At 40.5% G+C, this 18,217-nt stretch overlaps 1 protein-coding gene across 2 annotated transcripts in view; it reads left to right on the top strand.

Moving 5' to 3' along the window:
* Nucleotides 1-18,217, top strand: part of HRAS (HRas proto-oncogene, GTPase) — a 75,521-nt gene that overhangs the window by 34,638 nt on the left and 22,666 nt on the right. For both annotated transcript variants that reach the window (XM_087716053.1, XM_087716061.1), the window contains exon 2: nt 9,896-10,050. In XM_087716053.1, the coding sequence (XP_087572179.1) occupies nt 9,940-10,050 (111 nt within the window). In that variant the 5' untranslated portion in view covers nt 9,896-9,939. The remainder of the gene's footprint in view (nt 1-9,895; nt 10,051-18,217) is intronic.

The raw sequence follows: 18,217 nt of genomic DNA, 5'->3' as shown, positions 1-18,217 counted from the left end.
GAACATCGTGCACATTATTGTTTCTAGATGAGGTTTCATCATTTGGTCACACTGCCTGGTAGACATAATTTTAGAATCCAGGTAACGTGTAGGCAGTTCCCCAACCATTTTCATATTACTTCATCCCTCACTTCTTCTTTTTAGAGTAAATGTGTTGGGAGGAAAGGTTTGTGGGAAAAATGCAGTTGGATTAATAAATTCTAGGAACTCTGCCCCTGGAAATACTACCTTCAAAGATCTTTTACCATGCTTTGCTTCACCCTAACAGTTGGACATGCCTAGGGGTGAACCTGAGACTCTTTGCATGGTGGAATATCTACTTTACTGCTAAGGGGACTGACCAGGTTTTCTGTGAAAGCAGATTTACAAAGTCTGTCAAAATGGACGTTGGCCATGCCATAGACAATATCAGTAAGGAATTGCAGTCATCCAGTTCACCCAACAAGTCTACTTCTGATGATTCTGAGCATACCAGAAAGAAACAGAGGTAACTGGGGAATATGGAAAATACTAGAGACCTTTCCTAAATGGTCTCTCTCTTCAGGATGCTCTTTTTTTAATCAATGTAATTTCCTTTGTTCTTTATTTCCCCTATGATTCTTTTTCATTCAAGTTCTTTCTCCCTCCACTCAAGGGAGAGACCCAGAGCCTCTTCACCCTCAAAATGCTTTCTTCGTTCTGGATGTTGGAATTGAACATAAAAATGAATGTGGACTAAAATAAAAAAGTTAAAGGTGTCTTTGCCATTGGTTACTGAACAGAAGTGGCTTGCCATTGTTTTTCCAATACATTCTTTTAATTTCCTTAGATAGTCCATAGGACTAGAGTTCTATTATGTTAATCAACCCCAATATAGTCCAATGGGTGCTTCCACCTGTTGAGTTTTTTTTAAAAAAAACCTCACATGCATGTTTTAAAAAAATAGATAAATGGCCACAAAGTACGATTAATAGACTGACAAAATAGAAGACTACTAACATTTGTTTGTTTATCTGCTTTCTTGTAAAATTTATTGGATGCCCATCTTACCATGAGGTAACCCTGGGAGACAACATGGAAATTGATGATGATCTGTTGCTGAATTAGGCCTCTCTTCCAAATTCTGGTTTAGCAGCATGTATTTGGGTGATATGTCTCTTCTCAGTGACATCGTAATCTTGGACATTATGAAACTAGTGTACATGCAGAAAGGGATTACAACAGTCCGGGTAAGAAATATTTACAAGTGCATTTTTCAAGGTTAAAATATGTATATAGTAGAAAATATCTTAGTCAATGATGGGAGAGGACAATGAGTTAAAGAGGCTAATTACAAATCCATTATAGCAAGTCAATGCTGGTTGAAAGTATCTCAGCCAAAGATGGTTATGGAGTGTCTGCTTAGAACTCATATCCTTTTACTTTTGTGGTGAATATTTTTAAGTTGTTCATAATTAGCATTCCATTCTATTTATTTGAGGAAACAGTCTCAGTCACTTACAAAGTAGATTTTAAAACTGCAGCAAACAGATGAATGGAAAAGTAAAAGGAATAATACAAAGGCGGCAGAACTTGCTCAGCCTTAAGATTTAAATTAAAATATAATAGAGTAGAACATCTAAATCCCTGGGCAAACTTGTGTGTTCACCCGACAGGGATAATGACTTGATATAGAATTATTTTACTTTATACGAATATTCTAGAATCTGAGACTCTAAATTTTAAAAAAAAATAACCCCTTCTCTTTGCAAGCTCTGTTGGAGAAGAAAATAATACATCTAATGTTACACTTCAAGAAAGAACATAGTAGTTGAGCAAACTCACACGGGAAGTTCATATCTGCATTCAAGATATATAATAACTAATGCACTAGTACACATGGCTTGTTTGAATACTTTTCTTACATATAATTTGATACAGTGTTTCATGTGAGGTACACAGATTTATCTGGAATATGTAGTTTCCTCATAGTAGAAATATCTCTCCTGCTTGCTTAACTTGGACACCTGAATCCCAAACTGAACAGCAACTGAACCTAACTTAAATTGCCTCTTCCAACTTTAAGCTGCTTTATGTTTCTGTGTTAGATAATTATTTACCCTGTTTTTCAATAAAAGGAGAGAGAGAGAGAGAGAGAGAGAGAGAGAGAGAGAGAGAGAGAGAGAGAGAGAACATTACGTGTGTGTGTGTGTGTGTGTGTGTGTGTGTGTCCGTGTGTGTGTGTGTGTGTGTGTGTAGTGGTGCTGACTCACAGAATTGAGCAGAGTGAAGTCTCCTGATCGATTTCCATTCTGAGTGTGCTGGCTGACTTTATACGGTAGTCTTTCTGGAGCCAAATTGAAGTACAGATGTTCTGCTGGCTATGGGAAGAATGGATCAGCATGTAAACAAATAGAATCCAGGAGCTGGAAGGCTGAATAATGGTGCCTGTCTATTTATAGAATGTGAAAATCTAAGTTCACCTTCTAAGTCCAAGATATCAGATTCTGCTTAATGGATTGCCTGGTTAATTAACCTGAGTCTTTGTCAATACCCCACAAGAAGAGAGGTAGCATCTTTGAAGGTATTCTGAGCTGGAGAATATTCTTGTCGTTTATACATTTTTTAGTCCATTGTATTTAATTCTAGAGTTTTTAGCCAAGCCAGAAAAGAGTAATTGGCTAAGGGACATCCCAAAGTTTACAAGACGTCGGCTTTTTAAAAATCCTCCTGCCCAGACAAAGGTGAACTTTTTCAACCTGGTTTCTTCCAGATGTTTTAGACTAGAGTATAAATCCCAGAAGGTGCAGATATTAACATTCTTGTTAGGGATTGTAATTCCAATGCATTTGAATGATGTTATTTGATGAAACAGGTCCCCTTTATAAGAAATAAGCCTATTTATTTTTTATTTATGTTCTGCCTTTAGTATTTTTATAAATAAGGCGATGAACATATCCAACCCTCCTCCTATTTTCCCCACGACAACAACCCTCTAGACCACTAGACCAAACGGAATTAATTATGGACTCCTTTTCCTGCACCCTAATTAATGATTTAATTAATGCAAGATATTTTCTTATTCAGAAAACATAATAGTTACGTGTTTCTTATAACTGATAGTTACACTTCAATATGGAATGAGAATAGACATTACTGGAATTATTCACTTACCGTGTGGCACCAAGCAGTTTATTCACTTGTTGTTTGAAAAGGAAATGTTAATAGGTTAATAGCCAAATGTTAAACCTAGCAGTGGCATTTGCAGTGGATGGGTGATGTAGTGGTCAGACTGTTGTCAGGAGCATTATGATGGAAGTTGAGCTCTAGAAATTAAAGTGTGACAATCTGTGGAGCGGTAATGTCTCCTTTTGAACTGACTTGGTCACATGCTTCCTGGGGTGCTTCATAGGCAGCAGACCTGCCTGTTGATATGCTAGCCCCCCCCCCCCTTTCTCCTAATGTTTGTGTTGTATCTTCAGGATAATTGGTAGGAGGGACTGAACTGTATGGGAGGTTATTTAGCCACTCTGGGGTGGTGACAAGCTGCCAGTCTTCTTGGGAGGCCCTGCTATGAAGTGGTTGACCGACTGCTGAGAAGCTGCTCTGAAGCACCAGGAACCAAGCAGTGGCCAAGCTCAAGTGATACCGATGGCTTTCACATTGAACAAAGCCAATCGTTCCCTTTCTCTGTTGTTATTATCTCATTTTAAGGGATTAAGTTATTGTGAGTGAAATCAGATTAGCTCCAGGAATTGAATCTCTCTAACTCCGGAGGCACAACACAAAGAGAGGAACACAACACAAAGAGAGAAATTTCCAGGGCATATGAATTCTTCTCCATTCTTCTTAATTAAATCTGCCTGAAGACTCTTCAGCCTTCTTTTCTTGTATTCTCTTTTGAAGCTATTTGCTTTCACAAGGAAAGAAATGCTATTTCATTGCCTTTTTAAAAAAAATTAAAAGTAATTGTGTGACCAAAACTTGATTTCCAGCTAATTCTCAGTTCCAAATAAACTCTTTATTAGCATTAAGATGCTTATGCAACTGTCTCCAAACTGCTTAAATAATGCAGTTATCCTATTACTAAGTTCTCCCTGTTTCCTATGGGCAAGTTAGCATTGTTTGATGCTCAATGTCTCATGGTTTCATTCAATCCTTTGCACGAGTGAAAATGTAGGACATGGTGCCTGAAAGTAAGACAAGATGAAGAAGGGCTGACACACATTTTTACCCAATGGTCACTTTTCAGGTGCCATGCATCTGGGAGGACTCTCTTTGGAAGAGTACAGGCACTCCTATCTGCCAGTCAGTTTTCAAGCGCCTCACACTCAGGGAGGACTCCCTAAACGGAGTACAGGCACTCCCTTTTCTATTTTGACTTTGCAGGACTAGGCTAGCAATTGCCCAGACACTCAGCCTTTCACAGCCTGGTGGGACTGTCAATCTACCTTGTTTTCCAATGTCTCCCAATCATGGCTCAACACAAGCTCATAGGAGTTGTGGTGCAGCTGAGGATGATGTGGGATGTAGATTCTAGGCAACAGCACATACACACACATTCACTGAACACACAAACACGAATTTGTGAAGTAGTCACCAACTGGGTCATCCAAGTTAAGCTGCTTGGCCCCAATCAAAAACTCCCTTCACTATCTGCCATGGCAGAGCCTCTGGACAATATGGACTGATGCTGTTTGGTTAAAGTTTCATATCGGCCAAGTTAGTCTCTTGCTGATCAGGAACCTTAGTGGTTGCCAATTGTTAGAAGAAAAGATTCTGGGTTAGAGTTCAAGCCGGATCACTAATAAACACGCAAGGCAACTGCTTGAAAAGGAAGATTTATTCAGTGGTTTGACATAGAGAATAACAGTTGAAAGTAGGCTACCAAATTAGTACATGAGACTGGTAGTACTTATAGTAACAATTGATTTTAAATGTGAAGTAATAGACTTTGATGTGAAACACGTTAAATGCATAAATAAAGATATTCCTACCTGGAGTGTGAAGTCTGGGGAGGAAAATCATTTTTGCCCTGTGTTGATCTTTGCCTGGATTTGGATTTTTGTGAGGGGGGGTCTAAACATCAGGGTGCAGCCCACATGTCAATGTAGTCAGAGAAAGTTTAAGTGGCTTGTTTATATCTTTATTTTGAGGCGTGCCTGCAGATCAGAGGTGGCCAGGGCTGCTTTGTGACCTGGCCAAAAGCGGAAGGGCCTCCACAGGGATTTTTATCTTTCAGCACTACTAAAAGCTGTTTAATTTTGGCTGTGTACATGAGGGTGCATCCAAGGTTGCGTGCTGGTATTTATAAGACCCAAAGCAAAAGGTGGTATCATTTAACACACTTAATCCATTCCATAATAAAGTACTTTTTGTTTCTCATCTGTAATTGTCTGTCTCTTTTTTGTGGTTCGCCTTGTGTTTCAAAGGGATCTCACGGTGGCCCAAGTGGGTGGAAAATTCTTCGTACATGAATGAAATTCTAATTGTACCATAGAATGTAGTTACGCTGTGGTCCAAAGAACTAGTTTATTATGTGTGTGAAACATGCCTAATGATGGGAATATAGCTCTTTCTGGTTACCTCTTAAAAAGTTCACTTCGTTGCAATAAACTGCTAAGAACCAGCTTCAGTGAGAATTGCCTTAGTTAGAGAAAATTTAACATCTCTTCTTCTCCCCCAACCATCAATTGCTTGGTTACCAACTCATCTGCAGCTCTATCCATCTTTCTGGGATTCGATTCTTCTCTCTGCAGTCTTTTCCAGGTAGTGGGAGACAGATTTAGTTCCTCCAAGAAGAGAACCACAGGAGAAAATTATAGAATCCCACTTGGTAGCAAGGGTTTGGTGATCTCAGGATCAGAGCAAATCTTTTTCATATGTCTGGTTTCAGAAAGTGAAAAGTGGTTCCAGAAAGCTAAGCTGCCCTCTTCAGCATTCTCTGTCTTTGCAGGAAAATTTGGATAGGAATGAAGATCTGTCACGAGCGTACGTATTTATTAGATCTATAGGGAAATAAATGACCTGTAGTGGATCTGTCGTAGAAAAAGAACTTTCCAAAGTAGCTTATTTAGCAAATTAAGTTTGTTAAAAATGATGGGTGCTTCTGCTACGCTGTTGTTTGGAGTGCTAGTTCATAATTTGGAAGAACAGATAAGAACAGATATATGGCTGGTTTGGATCGGTACTTTCCAAATTCATTTTGAGCATTGTAAGTTGATTATGGAGTTGACTTGTGTTAACAGATGGATTACTTGCTTCTGAATCTGGTCGTTCTTACTCATTTCTGTTCCTTCTGTAATAAGCTATGGATGTAATGGGAGTAATCCTCTTTTCAGAATGAACTATGTCCTGGTCTTTAATTTATTTCCTTTGTTATCCATGAGAATCTTAGTCTTGTAGAAAAACAAACTAGTTTCCTACGCTCTATTCAAATGGAACCTTTTCATGAAAATATTGCTTTGGATACGGGCAGTGTTTTGGCTCTGGCTCCATTTTTTTTGTAGTAACAAATGCAGGTAACTATTGTGGTGTAGCTTAGAAGAATGAGTCCTATATCAGTGAAATACTGTGCTAGTTGTCTCTGATGTGGACCTGTACTTAACTCTAAATGGAAGTGTATTGCTAAGTATTAATACATTAAAAAGCAAATAAATATATTTATTAAACAAAAAGCAAAGTATTGATTAATCATTGAGCATTATCAAGTGTTTATCATTAAGTTGTCTCACTTACTTTGGCCATGTCATGTGGGAGAATTCCACGCAATTATATTTGGAAGAGTTAGCAGTAGAAAGAAACCAGACCATCAAAGATCACAGTGTCTGGACACCATCAAAGTGACACCAGCCAGAGCATAGAACCATGATGGTGAACCTATGGCATGCGTGCCCAGAGTGGCACGCGGAGCAATGTTGCCTGGTATGCACAGCATCAGCGCTTCCTTTTCCTGGTATCTGACACGCATGCATGTGCAATGATCAAATAGCTTTCGTGCATGTGGCAGTGCCGGAAACTGGAAGAGTTGGTCTTCTGTTTTCCGCTGTGCGCATGCATGCCGGCTAGATGATTGTTGCACACGCATGCATGCCAGTAACTGGAAGACTAGCTGGCCAGCGCACATGTGTGTGCTGGAAACCAGAAATACAATTTCTGGTGCGTGCATGCCAACACTCTTCCAGGTTGTAGCTTTGACACACACACACCCTTTTCGGCACTCGGTGCTAAAAAGGTTCACCATCACTGGCATAGAAATATTTAAAAGAAGTAGTGCCGATCAGAAGATGTGGTGAGACCTGGCCCATACAATCACCAAGAGTCGGACATGACTAAATGGATAACATCATCATCATCATCATCATCATCATCATCATCATCATCATCATCATCATCATCATGATGTAAAATTCATAGCAGATTTTCTTTCCTAGATTCATTTATGTCATCTAAAACACTTGCATATTGGGTTTTGAAAAAAATGTATTGTTGTTGTTACTACACTTATTATTAAAATTGCAATTGCTAATCCTCCTAATTCAAAGACTTCTCTTGGCAGATTACATTAACTTGTTCTGGCAGGATTTTCTTAGTCCTGAAAATGTCAATTGGGAAATGTAACATTCCCATTCTAACTATGATTTGGAAACTGGGAATGATGACAACAAAGAAAGGTGAAAGGAACAGATAAATGCAAAAATAAATGTGTTATTTTTAAAAAAAGACAATATGATTTACACCCAGGCCATTTTTAGAGTCAGTTTTCTAGTCTTGAAATTCTTCAATTCTCGGAGCCGGTGTTGGGGAGGACAGGTTGAAACATAAATGGACAGCCCACCTTTACACCTACAACTGCAATTCAGGTGAAAAATATGGCTGTGTGGGAGCAAGGCTATTTTAAGAAGCACACACACTGGTTCTGCAACTATTTGGATCTGTAATTTGAGCAAATTGTAAGCTCTCCATTGACATATGTAACAGGTATAAAATAATATTCTGAAATCCTACTGAATGTAGTGTATATCAAGAAAATAAAAAGGGAAAACAGAAAACACCTGGCTGATGATATTTCCGGGCTTTTCTAAGTGTGTTTGACACACTAAGTGTGTAAGCTATTCTTTAGCATGCTTTAAATTGCAAACTAGAGGTAGTCTTCGACTTACAACAGTTCATTTAGTGACTGTTCAATGCAGTTTTTCACACTTCTGACCGTTGCAGCATCTCCATGGTCATGTGATCAAAATTCAGACACTTGATAACTGTTCATATTTATGATGGTTGCTATGACCCGGGTCATGTCATCCGCTTTTGCGACCTTCTGATGAGCAAAGTCAGTGGGGAAGCCAGATTCACTTAACAACAACATGTTGCTAACTTAAGAAACACAATAATTCACTTAACAACTGTGGCAAGAAAAGTCGTAAAATGAGGCAAAACTCAATAAATGTTTCACTTAACTACATAATTTTTTGGTTCAATTGAGGTCGTAACTCAAGGACTACCTGTACTATTCTTTTCTAGCTTTACATATAGCATACAGCACAAAATTAATATACGTCTGGTGGGGAAGGAAGAGGAAAGGGAGAACACAATTTTGGTGGCATTGGTGTGCATCATAGCATTTCTGTCATTATAGAAATGCTTTGGGAGTTCCTCTGATTGTGGAAATTGCTGCGAGCTGTATCTGTGATTGCTTCTCACGTTGTTCACATATATGAAAAGAGAAAAAAGTGTTTAGAGCAATTTTTTAATAGTTCCCAAATTTGTTACTTTTTAAAAGCCTTTTTTTTAACATTTAGAATATCTAGGAAATTCATCTAATTGTTTGTTTCCAGAATTGGAAAATATTCTTGATGAGCAGAGAGAAATGGCAGATAAACTCCAGCATGAAAAGAGGAGCAGGCATTTGTATTTCACTTGCAGCACTTTCATATTTACAAGTGTTTTTATCCTTTACCTTAGTTGCATCAGCCACATAAGTTTAAGTAACGCGTAGATGCAGGAGGAGGACTTCATAGCTCATCCTGGCACTCTGTTTATTGTACCAGGCCAGCAATAGATTTTAAATACTGATTAACAGAGCCCTGAATAATGAATAGCTCCTTTCCCCACATCGTGCACATTTTGCATGCCTTGTATTGTTTTACACAATGCTTTTCAGAGGGCTTGTTCCCCCTTAGAGCTTCTGGATGTTGTAATTACCCTGTCTATATAATGAAAAGAATTAAGGATGTACCATATTTTTCAGAGTATAAGACGCACATTTTTCCCTCAAAAAAGAGGCTGAAAATCAGGGTGTGTCTTATACACTGAATGCAGCGTTTTTTGCCTCCTGAAACTCCGCCCTCTTCACTAAAATGGCCGTGCAGGGCATGGATAGCCTCTAGGAAGCTTTTAGAGAGCTCCTGAGGGCTGGGGAGGGCAGGAATGAGCAAAAAATGGCCCCTTTTTTACTCAATTTTACCCTCCCCAGCCCCCAGGAGCATTCTATAAGCTTCCTAAAGGCTATCCATGCCCCCATTTTTTTTAACAAAAAAATGAGCCCATTTTCGTGAAAAATTGGCCTTTTTTGCTCGTTTTTGCATCTCCCCCAGGAATACTCTGCAAGCCCCCTAAAGGGTATCCATGCCTTTTTTTGGGGGGGGGGGGAAACGGGCCCATTTTTGCAAAAAAAACAGGCTATTTTGGGGAGGTTTGCAGAGTGCAAAAACTTTTTTTTATTTGCCTCTTCAAAACCTTGGTGCGGCTTACACTACGAAAATACGGTACTTATCTGCAGCTACAGCTCTGACTTCCAGTGCCTTTGCTGTAGTTATTTCTGGGGGCTTTTTTGGGGGGGTAATGTAGCATAATTGACAATGATTTGGGATATGGGAAGAAACACTTTGCCTGATCTTTATGATCTTCATATGCTTTTATTTATTCATTTTGTTTCCAGGCACTTGTGTCGTGAGCAGACCCTGAGCTGGGGTAGCTCAGAAGATGACAGAGTACAAACTGGTGGTGGTTGGAGCAGGAGGCGTTGGGAAAAGTGCATTGACTATTCAGCTGATTCAGAATCATTTTGTTGATGAGTATGACCCTACCATAGAGGTGAGAAACCCGGTGTTTTCTTCACAAAGTTGTCTCCTTCTCTCTTAGCCTTAATGCAATCCATGCTTATAATTTGAATTTAATCATTCTTTCCACCAGAAATGTAAATGAAGAATGAGAAACGGACTGATGTTCTTTTTCCTAACATGATGATAGGTGATCCAAAGAAAAACCACAATAGAAGACACACCATTAAATTCTATAACCTGATTGTCTCCACATGCTTTGGATTACAGTTGCCATTTCAGAGTTCTGGTTGTAGGTAATGGGGAATTGCAGTCCAGCTCCTCTGAAAGGCCCTTGCTTTGCCATTCTGTCATTTTGCTGGGAGCATCGTTTATCATCCTTGGGGTTTGTTTTTATTTTTATTTTTGTTAATGGTTAAGATGGTCCTATGGACTTTGGAAACCCAAGCCAACTCTGTTATATAATTTATGTCTTATGTTGTACTAATCCACATGGTCTGTTAAGTATGAATTGGATTATCTTGAAATTCCATTACATGACTTTGCAGAGGAATGTTCTGCTGTCAAGGAAATGTTTAAATTCCCCCATCATATGCATTTTCCCTCCCTCCTTCCTCCCCCCCCCCCAAACACACACACATTTTATAAAATAGGGATCATGAGCTATACCTGCATCTTAGGACTGATCCATGATAGGTCAGGAAAGCTTTATATAATATTAATGCATACATCTGGCTTCTCTTTTGGAAATGTAAATAGTTTAAAAATAGAATTATAGTTTTCAAATGAGCCACATTTATTTTTCATCAAGAAGAGTGCAAACACAAGGGTTCCAAACACAAAAAAGGAACTTGTTGCCAGCTAGTTTGATACTTTCAGTCTGATAGAGGCAAATCCTAGTGCTTTATATGAGTTTTCTTCTAAGTAAGTATGGATAAAATTGCAATGATGTCCCCAAATCCTACATAGCTTTCTCAAAAGTAACTGCAACCTATTTAGTGAATCTTAATTGAGTATACAAGCTTTATAGTGCACCCTTTTTTCCTTAAGTGAAATCCATGCATGCAGTTAGTAAATACTTGTGTGGCCTTAAAGAAAACTGTAGAGTTGCATACCCACTGACAGTTGTTAGTGACAAGCCTTCCTTGATCAGCTCATTTATCCAGAATGAATAATGGGCTGCTTTGCAAAACAATAACATATAATTTTACCCTCCTTTTGAGATGACAGCAGCAGTGTGCCATCAGCACGAGAGAACTTGCAGTATTCTAGAAGAAAGTAAGTGTGTTGGCATAGTCATCTATTGTGTGGATATTCTTGCATGGCTATATGATTATAAGCCACGGTGGCGCAGTAGTTAGAATGCAGTACTGTAGGCTACTTCTGCTGCCTGTCAGCTGCCTGCAATTTGGCAGTTCATATCTCACCAGGCTCAAGGTTGACTCAGCCTTCCATCCTTCCGAGGTGGATAAAATGAGGCCCAAATCGTTGGGGGGCAATATGCTGACTCTGTAAACTGCTTAGAGCAGTAAAGCACTGTGAAGTGGTATATAAGTCTAAGTGCTATTGCTATTACTTTTTCCTAAGGGGAAAGTAAGAGAAAGATGCTGAAAGGGAATAAGTACATTATCTAAGAGTTCCAGGATCAGGATGTTTCAGACTTCTCACTCTGATAAAATCCTGGGGTTTCCATGCTGACTTCCCCTCTCACTTTGTGATTCTTTTAGAAAATGCTGGAATAAGATAGTACTAATACACTATATACTCCACCCCACCCCACCCTCAAACTGGGCAAGGCCAAGGAAATGGGAAGTGTAAGATTTCAGTAAGATATGGGATAAATGCAGTGTATTGGAAACTATCATAGGAATTTCCCAGCCTTATTTATAGTGAGTTAATTAAAATGGAGTTATGTTCAACACTCTGAAATGCTTCTTCATACACTTCTTTCCACCTGGACTAAGTTTATGAGATAACCTGTGTACTGACTCCTGGGCTGCTATCTGGTGTTTGTATATGTGGAGGATCAAGGAAGGGTTGCGGTCATCTATAGAAATCCTATAGATTTGTCTCACCAGGCATCCACCCCTACAAAATGGAATAAGGGCCTTGTTGGTGGACTAGATTGGTGGACTAGAAATAGTCTCTCTATTCTTGGAGAATCTCAGAACAATTATACTGGTAGCTATGCTAATGTTGCCTGGTTCAGGATTCCAGGGTTACCATGGTAACCCTGGGGCTTTCTCAGCACACCATCAGTCCCAGACTCTTTGCAGGGCATATTTTAAGTCTTAAAAAATATTGTCACCGACCAAACATAGAAGTTAAAACAGCACAATGCATACCTATCCAATAAAAAACCTATTTGTCCCTTAAGTAGATATACCCAAAGAAGCAATCAAAAACTTCTACTTGCCACAGTAGTAAATTTGGCTGCATTTCTAGAGACTTCTCAATCCTTGTCATTTATTAAAGTAGTACATAACTACCATATGAGACTGGTCTGAACAGTTTGCAAACAGAGGGGAGATTAGCACTGCCCTCCAAAACTGATATAGGGCATTCCAAAAGTATGTAAGCTACCATACCAGTTTTAAAGTCTGAGCAAATAACGTGAATGCTCTTGGTAAGGAATGCCATTTTATTTCCATTCAAATGAGCTTATATCAAGGCCCTCCTGTGAGATGGAACTGATAAATGATAAAGATTTTGGGAGAATTTAAAAAGAAGGGTATGTGAAATTACTGTAGCAGTGATGGCAAATGTTGTTTCTCTCTTGGTAAATCAAAATCTAAATGTCCATGCTTGAATTCTTTCTGAGCCTCACTGAAGCTTAGCATGGATGGAGACTTGGATCATCTATTATTTCCTTATTTCAAGAAGACTGGTGCCTGTCTTTCAAAACTAATTGAGCTAAAGATTTGCATTCCCCCTCCTCATTTGTTTAAGCCAGTACTTCAACCATCAGAGTCATAATTGAGTCATGACTGAAATATAGCCAGGTAGTAGTAGAAGAAGTGTGTTAGTGACAGAGCGGGAAAGTCAAGGTAAAGACCACAGAAATTTAAGATTGTATAGCTTCTAACACAGAGATGTGTTTGTAAGCGCAACATATCTCACAATAGAACTGCACTTTGCAGGTGTACTTCTTGATTTGATTTGGGGTAGGGCGGATCATGCATGTCACCTCTTGTCATGAATGGCTCACTTCCTGATAAGTTGTGATCTTGCTGTGGCTCAGATGTAAACTAGAAATCCAAATTTGAGCTTATCAGGTGCCATGTGAACAGAGTTTATAGGTTCAGTGTTAATTGCTGTGACCCAAGAAAGCAGAAAGATGGGATGGGGAGTCATTTGTGCTTTAGATTTTTTTTCTCCCAATTGAGATTTTAGGATCTAATGCAGACCTGGGCATTTGATGGCCTCCCCAGGACACATCTGGCCTTTTAACTGTCCCTATCTAGCCTGCATCAGGTCAGAAATTAGAAATCAAATGGAAATAAGTGTATTCCATGCACACAATACAGTTGCTTTGCTTTTATTTTGAGGTGACTGCAATTCTTTTTTGCAGTTTGCATGTGTGGTGCGTGCAGCCCCCTTCTTTCAAACTTCCACAACAGTCCCACGTGACCCTTGGTAAAATTAATTGCCCACCGCTGGTCTAATGAGACAATGGCAAACAAAGGACAAAGGCAAAGGAGACCATGACCTTGGGGCAAGCAGAAAGTGGAACTTGGGCTCACCCATGTCAGTACTTCACCATCAGTGTGGATTTCAAAATGTTTTACAACCAGTACGGTGGGCATGGCTAGGTGGGGGCGGGGCATGGGACTGAGTGGGTGTGGCCAACCTGACATCACTCACGCGCACGGAGGATTGGGAGAAGCCCACGTGGCGTGTGTGCTCTTCTCTTTGACAGCTACCTCATTTCTAATTGGGGGGGGAATCCATGCAAAGGGAGGAAAAACATGGATTTCTTCACCCCCAATTGGAAACGAGGCAGCTGTCAAAGAGAAGGGCGCGCACACCATGTGGGCTTTTCTAACAGCCAAATTCCCCTCCTGTTCCTTCTTCGGTTGTTTGAACAAGCCACATGGGGTGCACTACCTTCTATTTGACAGCCGCCTGGTTTCCAGTGCCGGGGGGGGGGGAGAAATCCATGTTTTTCCTCCCTCTGCATGGATTTCCCCCCCCCCAATTGGAAATGAGGTGGCTGTCAAAAAGAAGGGTGTGCACCCCATATGGGCTTCTCCTAATCCTCCGCTCCGACAAAGGAAGTGGATGGGCGGGGCAAGCCTGGGCCAGACAGGCGAGCGAGTAAGCAGCGATTGGGTGGGTGGGGGAAGCGAGCAAGGGGGCAGGGCCTGGGAGGGAGCATTCCGGTACACAGCCTCCAGAAGAACGGGAAGACACACTAAATTTCACGAACGGGTAAGGGCATACCAATGCGTACCGGCTGAAACCCACCCCTGTAATCACCACATATTGTACCTTCATTCCCTCTCCCTCTCTCTCCCCATCTCTCTCATTAAAAAGTAGGTTGTAGAGAAGCAGAGAATGGCTGAAGACACAAGAGTCAAAAGAACTATTAATTGGCAAGGTCCTCTGCTGAGTCAGCTCTGAGGTTGTTGGGTTTCTCTCTTGTGCCTTCTTGGCTGCAGTGATACAAGAGGTAGTGGTGGGGAGACCTTTGTAGGTTCAAATCAGCTGCTGAAGTGGGGAAGGCAGCATGTAAATCGTCCCTTCTCTTTCTCCAGGCTACCTTCGGTTGTTGCAACTTTGAGAGGCAACCTTGGTGCCTCAGGCCTCCCACTGTTTGAGAGATTTGCCTTGGCGGGGCGGCGGGGGCAGAGCTCTGTAGGTGTTCTTGGTGATGGTTACCTCAGATGTTCTCTTGTCTTTTTATTGACTGCATTTTTCTTTTCACGTGCTAGTCGGGGCCCTTTTTGCAGACTGGGATGGTATGGGCCAGGCATCCAGTTCTGCAGCAGAGCTTGTCTGTGTGTGAGGCAGGATTGTGATGGTGGTAGCTTTTCAAAATGCAGCTGCATGTGACAAATAATTCTGCGCAAGATCTGCTATATTTAGAATGTGAACAAGAGGTGGATAATATGTAACTGCAGCAGGAAAAGTAATACTAGAAAGATTACCCACATGCACACACACACTTTTTTTTGGCAATCTTTAGCATTGTAGTTAGTATTCATTTGAGGCTGAGGCTGCTTTGAGGGAGCTTTTCAATTTTCTGTGAACATGCACAGGTTACAGCCATTCTTCTTTTATCCTTCTGTGCTTAATGGAATTCTATTTTTATTTGTTACGTCTATTTCTACCCACTAGTTCCTTGGGTAGAGCATACAAAGTGTTCCTTACCCCCCTTCCAGCTTCTCCGTGGAAACCTGACAATTTCATAACTCCCTCTTATCGGAGAATCCTTCTTCTTCTTCTTCTCTTGTACTTAGTTTCATATGCTGACAGAGAGTACCCAACATGATTCTTCTAGTTTGTAAAAGTAGCTCACCCTTCCACCTCAAAGAGCGCCCCAAAGGAAACCAACTGTATTATAACCTTGTAAATACTTTTTGATTGCTAAACCAGATCATTACAGAAATATGGAAAAGGGGGATTTTTGAGGGGAAATAGCACACATATTGTGTTGGAACCTGCATCCTGATGGGATGATGTCACGCTGTGTGAATTCATCCCAAGAGAGCTTGATCGCCTCATCCTTGTTTGTATATGAACTGGGCCTTATTGTTGTGAAACCCAGATCTCCCTCCGAGGAGGTTCTAAAGGACAGGACATTCTTCAACTGTTTTGTTATTTATGGACGCCTTCAACTTTTTGATTTCTTGATATCACTTTAAAAATAGATGTTTAGAGGAAAGCGTCATTGCGCTTGGGTATGGTTCTTAGCTGCAAGGTTGTGTTTCATGCCTGCTTTTTACTTTGGGACATCTTTCAGCAGTCTCTGGTGTCTTTTTCAAATTTACCTACAAAGAAAGAGGTGGAAAGGTTACATTTGCAACATCCCACTGCTGCATTTTTCTCTCCTTGATGGAGGGTGAAAGGGATAGGCTGCCTGGAGAAGAACTCTCCCTCCCTCCCTCTCTCCCCTCCCCCTCTTTGTGTGTGTGTGTGTGTGTGTGTGTGTGTGTGTGTATGCTCACACACTTGCACATCCTGCAGGCTCTGCTTTGTGGCTTAAGTGTCTGGTTTTGTCATTTTGAAGTGCAAAACAGTAGCCTGCATTGTTCTCAGGAAGGTCAGTTGGGAGCAGTGTAATAAAATCTGATCAGCAAAATTAAATGAGAAAATTGGGGAAGGGGCCTGAATGGCTTTTGTTTGGGGCTTGGCTCAGTTGAATCGAGCTCTCTTCCCCTTTTTTGTTCACAATTGCCAAACTGAAGCCACCATCTTCAATGACCAGCACTGTGGATCACTTTTCCAGATCTGTGTGGCTCCTGTAGTTTGGCAGATGAGGTCAAAAAAAGATTTTTTTTTCTATTGTGACAAAGTGAAGGTAATAATGTAGGCTGGTGCAGATCAACTTGCCTAGTAGGTATTTTTCCTTTTAATTCAATCTTTTTTATTTTCCAAACCTGTAATAGAGGTAGAGAATATTATTATCTCAGTTTGCAGCTTTTAAGCATTTCTAAAAGTGTCAATGTAGTTCCCCCCCACCAAAGCTGATGCTCTTGAGAAGGGTTGGGTTTTAATACACTAATTCACAGCCTGCATTGCTTTTGGGGATTTTAGGTGGAGTCCAAAACAGCTGGAAGGCACTGGGTTAGGAAAATTTGTCTTAATTGTTCACTTAGGACAAGGGTGTCAAACTTGCGTGTCATGTTGCTGTCATGTAATGTATAATGAGATTTTTTTTTCCCTTCGTGGAGCTGGGTGGGCATGGCCAATTTTAAAGGAGTACACCTACTACAAATACAGTGTAGAATATTTTGAGATCTTAAGTTTGTATTGAGCTAATGAAGCAGCAGTATTCCCCTCCTGTGTAAAATTGTTCTTCCTCACACTGGATGACAGTAATTACCTTGCTTTCATCTGGAATCAGAGGGGAAAAAATCTTTTTGTTTTAAAACAAGATTTCCCAGCAAATGTTTTCTGATTTAAAAAGTGCCACAGCAGGAAAAAAAACACATAGTTTATGACTAGAAACTGAATGTGAAGCTATGCCATTATTATATGAATAGTTGAAATGGATATGGTTTAATGATTCCAAGCTGTGTTTTGAACACAGGAACTGGGGAAAAAAAGACTGGACAGTTTTGTAGAAAAAAATTTTTTTTTAAGTTCAGGCATGAGAATGTAGTAATAAACTTTCCCTTTTTTCAAATTTACAACCTGATATAAATAAGAATGTATTACAGGTGTCCTCAACGTATGACCACAATTGGGCCCAAAATTTCTGTTGCTAAGTGAGACATTTGTTAAGTGGGTTTTGCCCCATTTTACAACCTTGCTTGCCACAGTTGTTAGGAGAATCACTGTAGATGTTAAGTTAATTGTCATGTTCCGGTGTTCACGTTGAATGCAAACAGAGAGTCAGTTTGTTTGGTGAAAAACTTTATCTCTAGCTAATATTACGTGATAACCAGCACTAAATGACAATGATACAAAGGTAAGCAAATCCAAGTCAGTTCTAACCAAGTTAACATCATCACTCATATATATACCATTACCCCACCCAGTGTCACCCACAACTCCACCCAGATGACACCCACCCACCCACCATCACCATGACCCACACCCTCCGCCACACCCCCACTCAGTGTCACCATAGCCTCCTTCCTGGTTAGCCACATCCAAGCAGAAGAGTTACGTCAGAGTAGGCGGTTGCACCCAAGTAGAAGAGTTACTATGCAGAATAGTGAGGGAAGCCTTACAGAGCCACATGCAGCTACAGGCTCCGCCAACATCAGAGAGCCAACATCAACGTGGCAGCATTGGTGGTGTGTAAGCATGGCTGAGCAGGGGTGGCGATGGACGGGCTCCCCCCTGAATGGCAGCCCGAGGGCTGACATTAATAACATGGTTGTTAAGTGAATCTATTGACTTTGGTCATCAGAAGGTCACAAAAGGTGATCACATGATCCTGGGACAGTGCAACCGTCATAAATATGAGTCAGTTGCCAAGCATTTGAATTTTGATCACGTGACCCTGGGGATGCTGCAATGGTTGTTTG

The sequence above is a fragment of the Thamnophis sirtalis genome, unplaced genomic scaffold (assembly GCF_051295495.1).
Source record: "Thamnophis sirtalis isolate CommonGarterSnake01/CBP01778 unplaced genomic scaffold, rThaSir2_p1.2 scaffold_1, whole genome shotgun sequence".
NCBI classification, from domain to species: Eukaryota; Metazoa; Chordata; class Lepidosauria; order Squamata; family Natricidae; genus Thamnophis; species Thamnophis sirtalis.
Note: the sequence above shows the minus strand (reverse complement) of the source record. Positions and strands in the feature narration are given on the sequence as shown.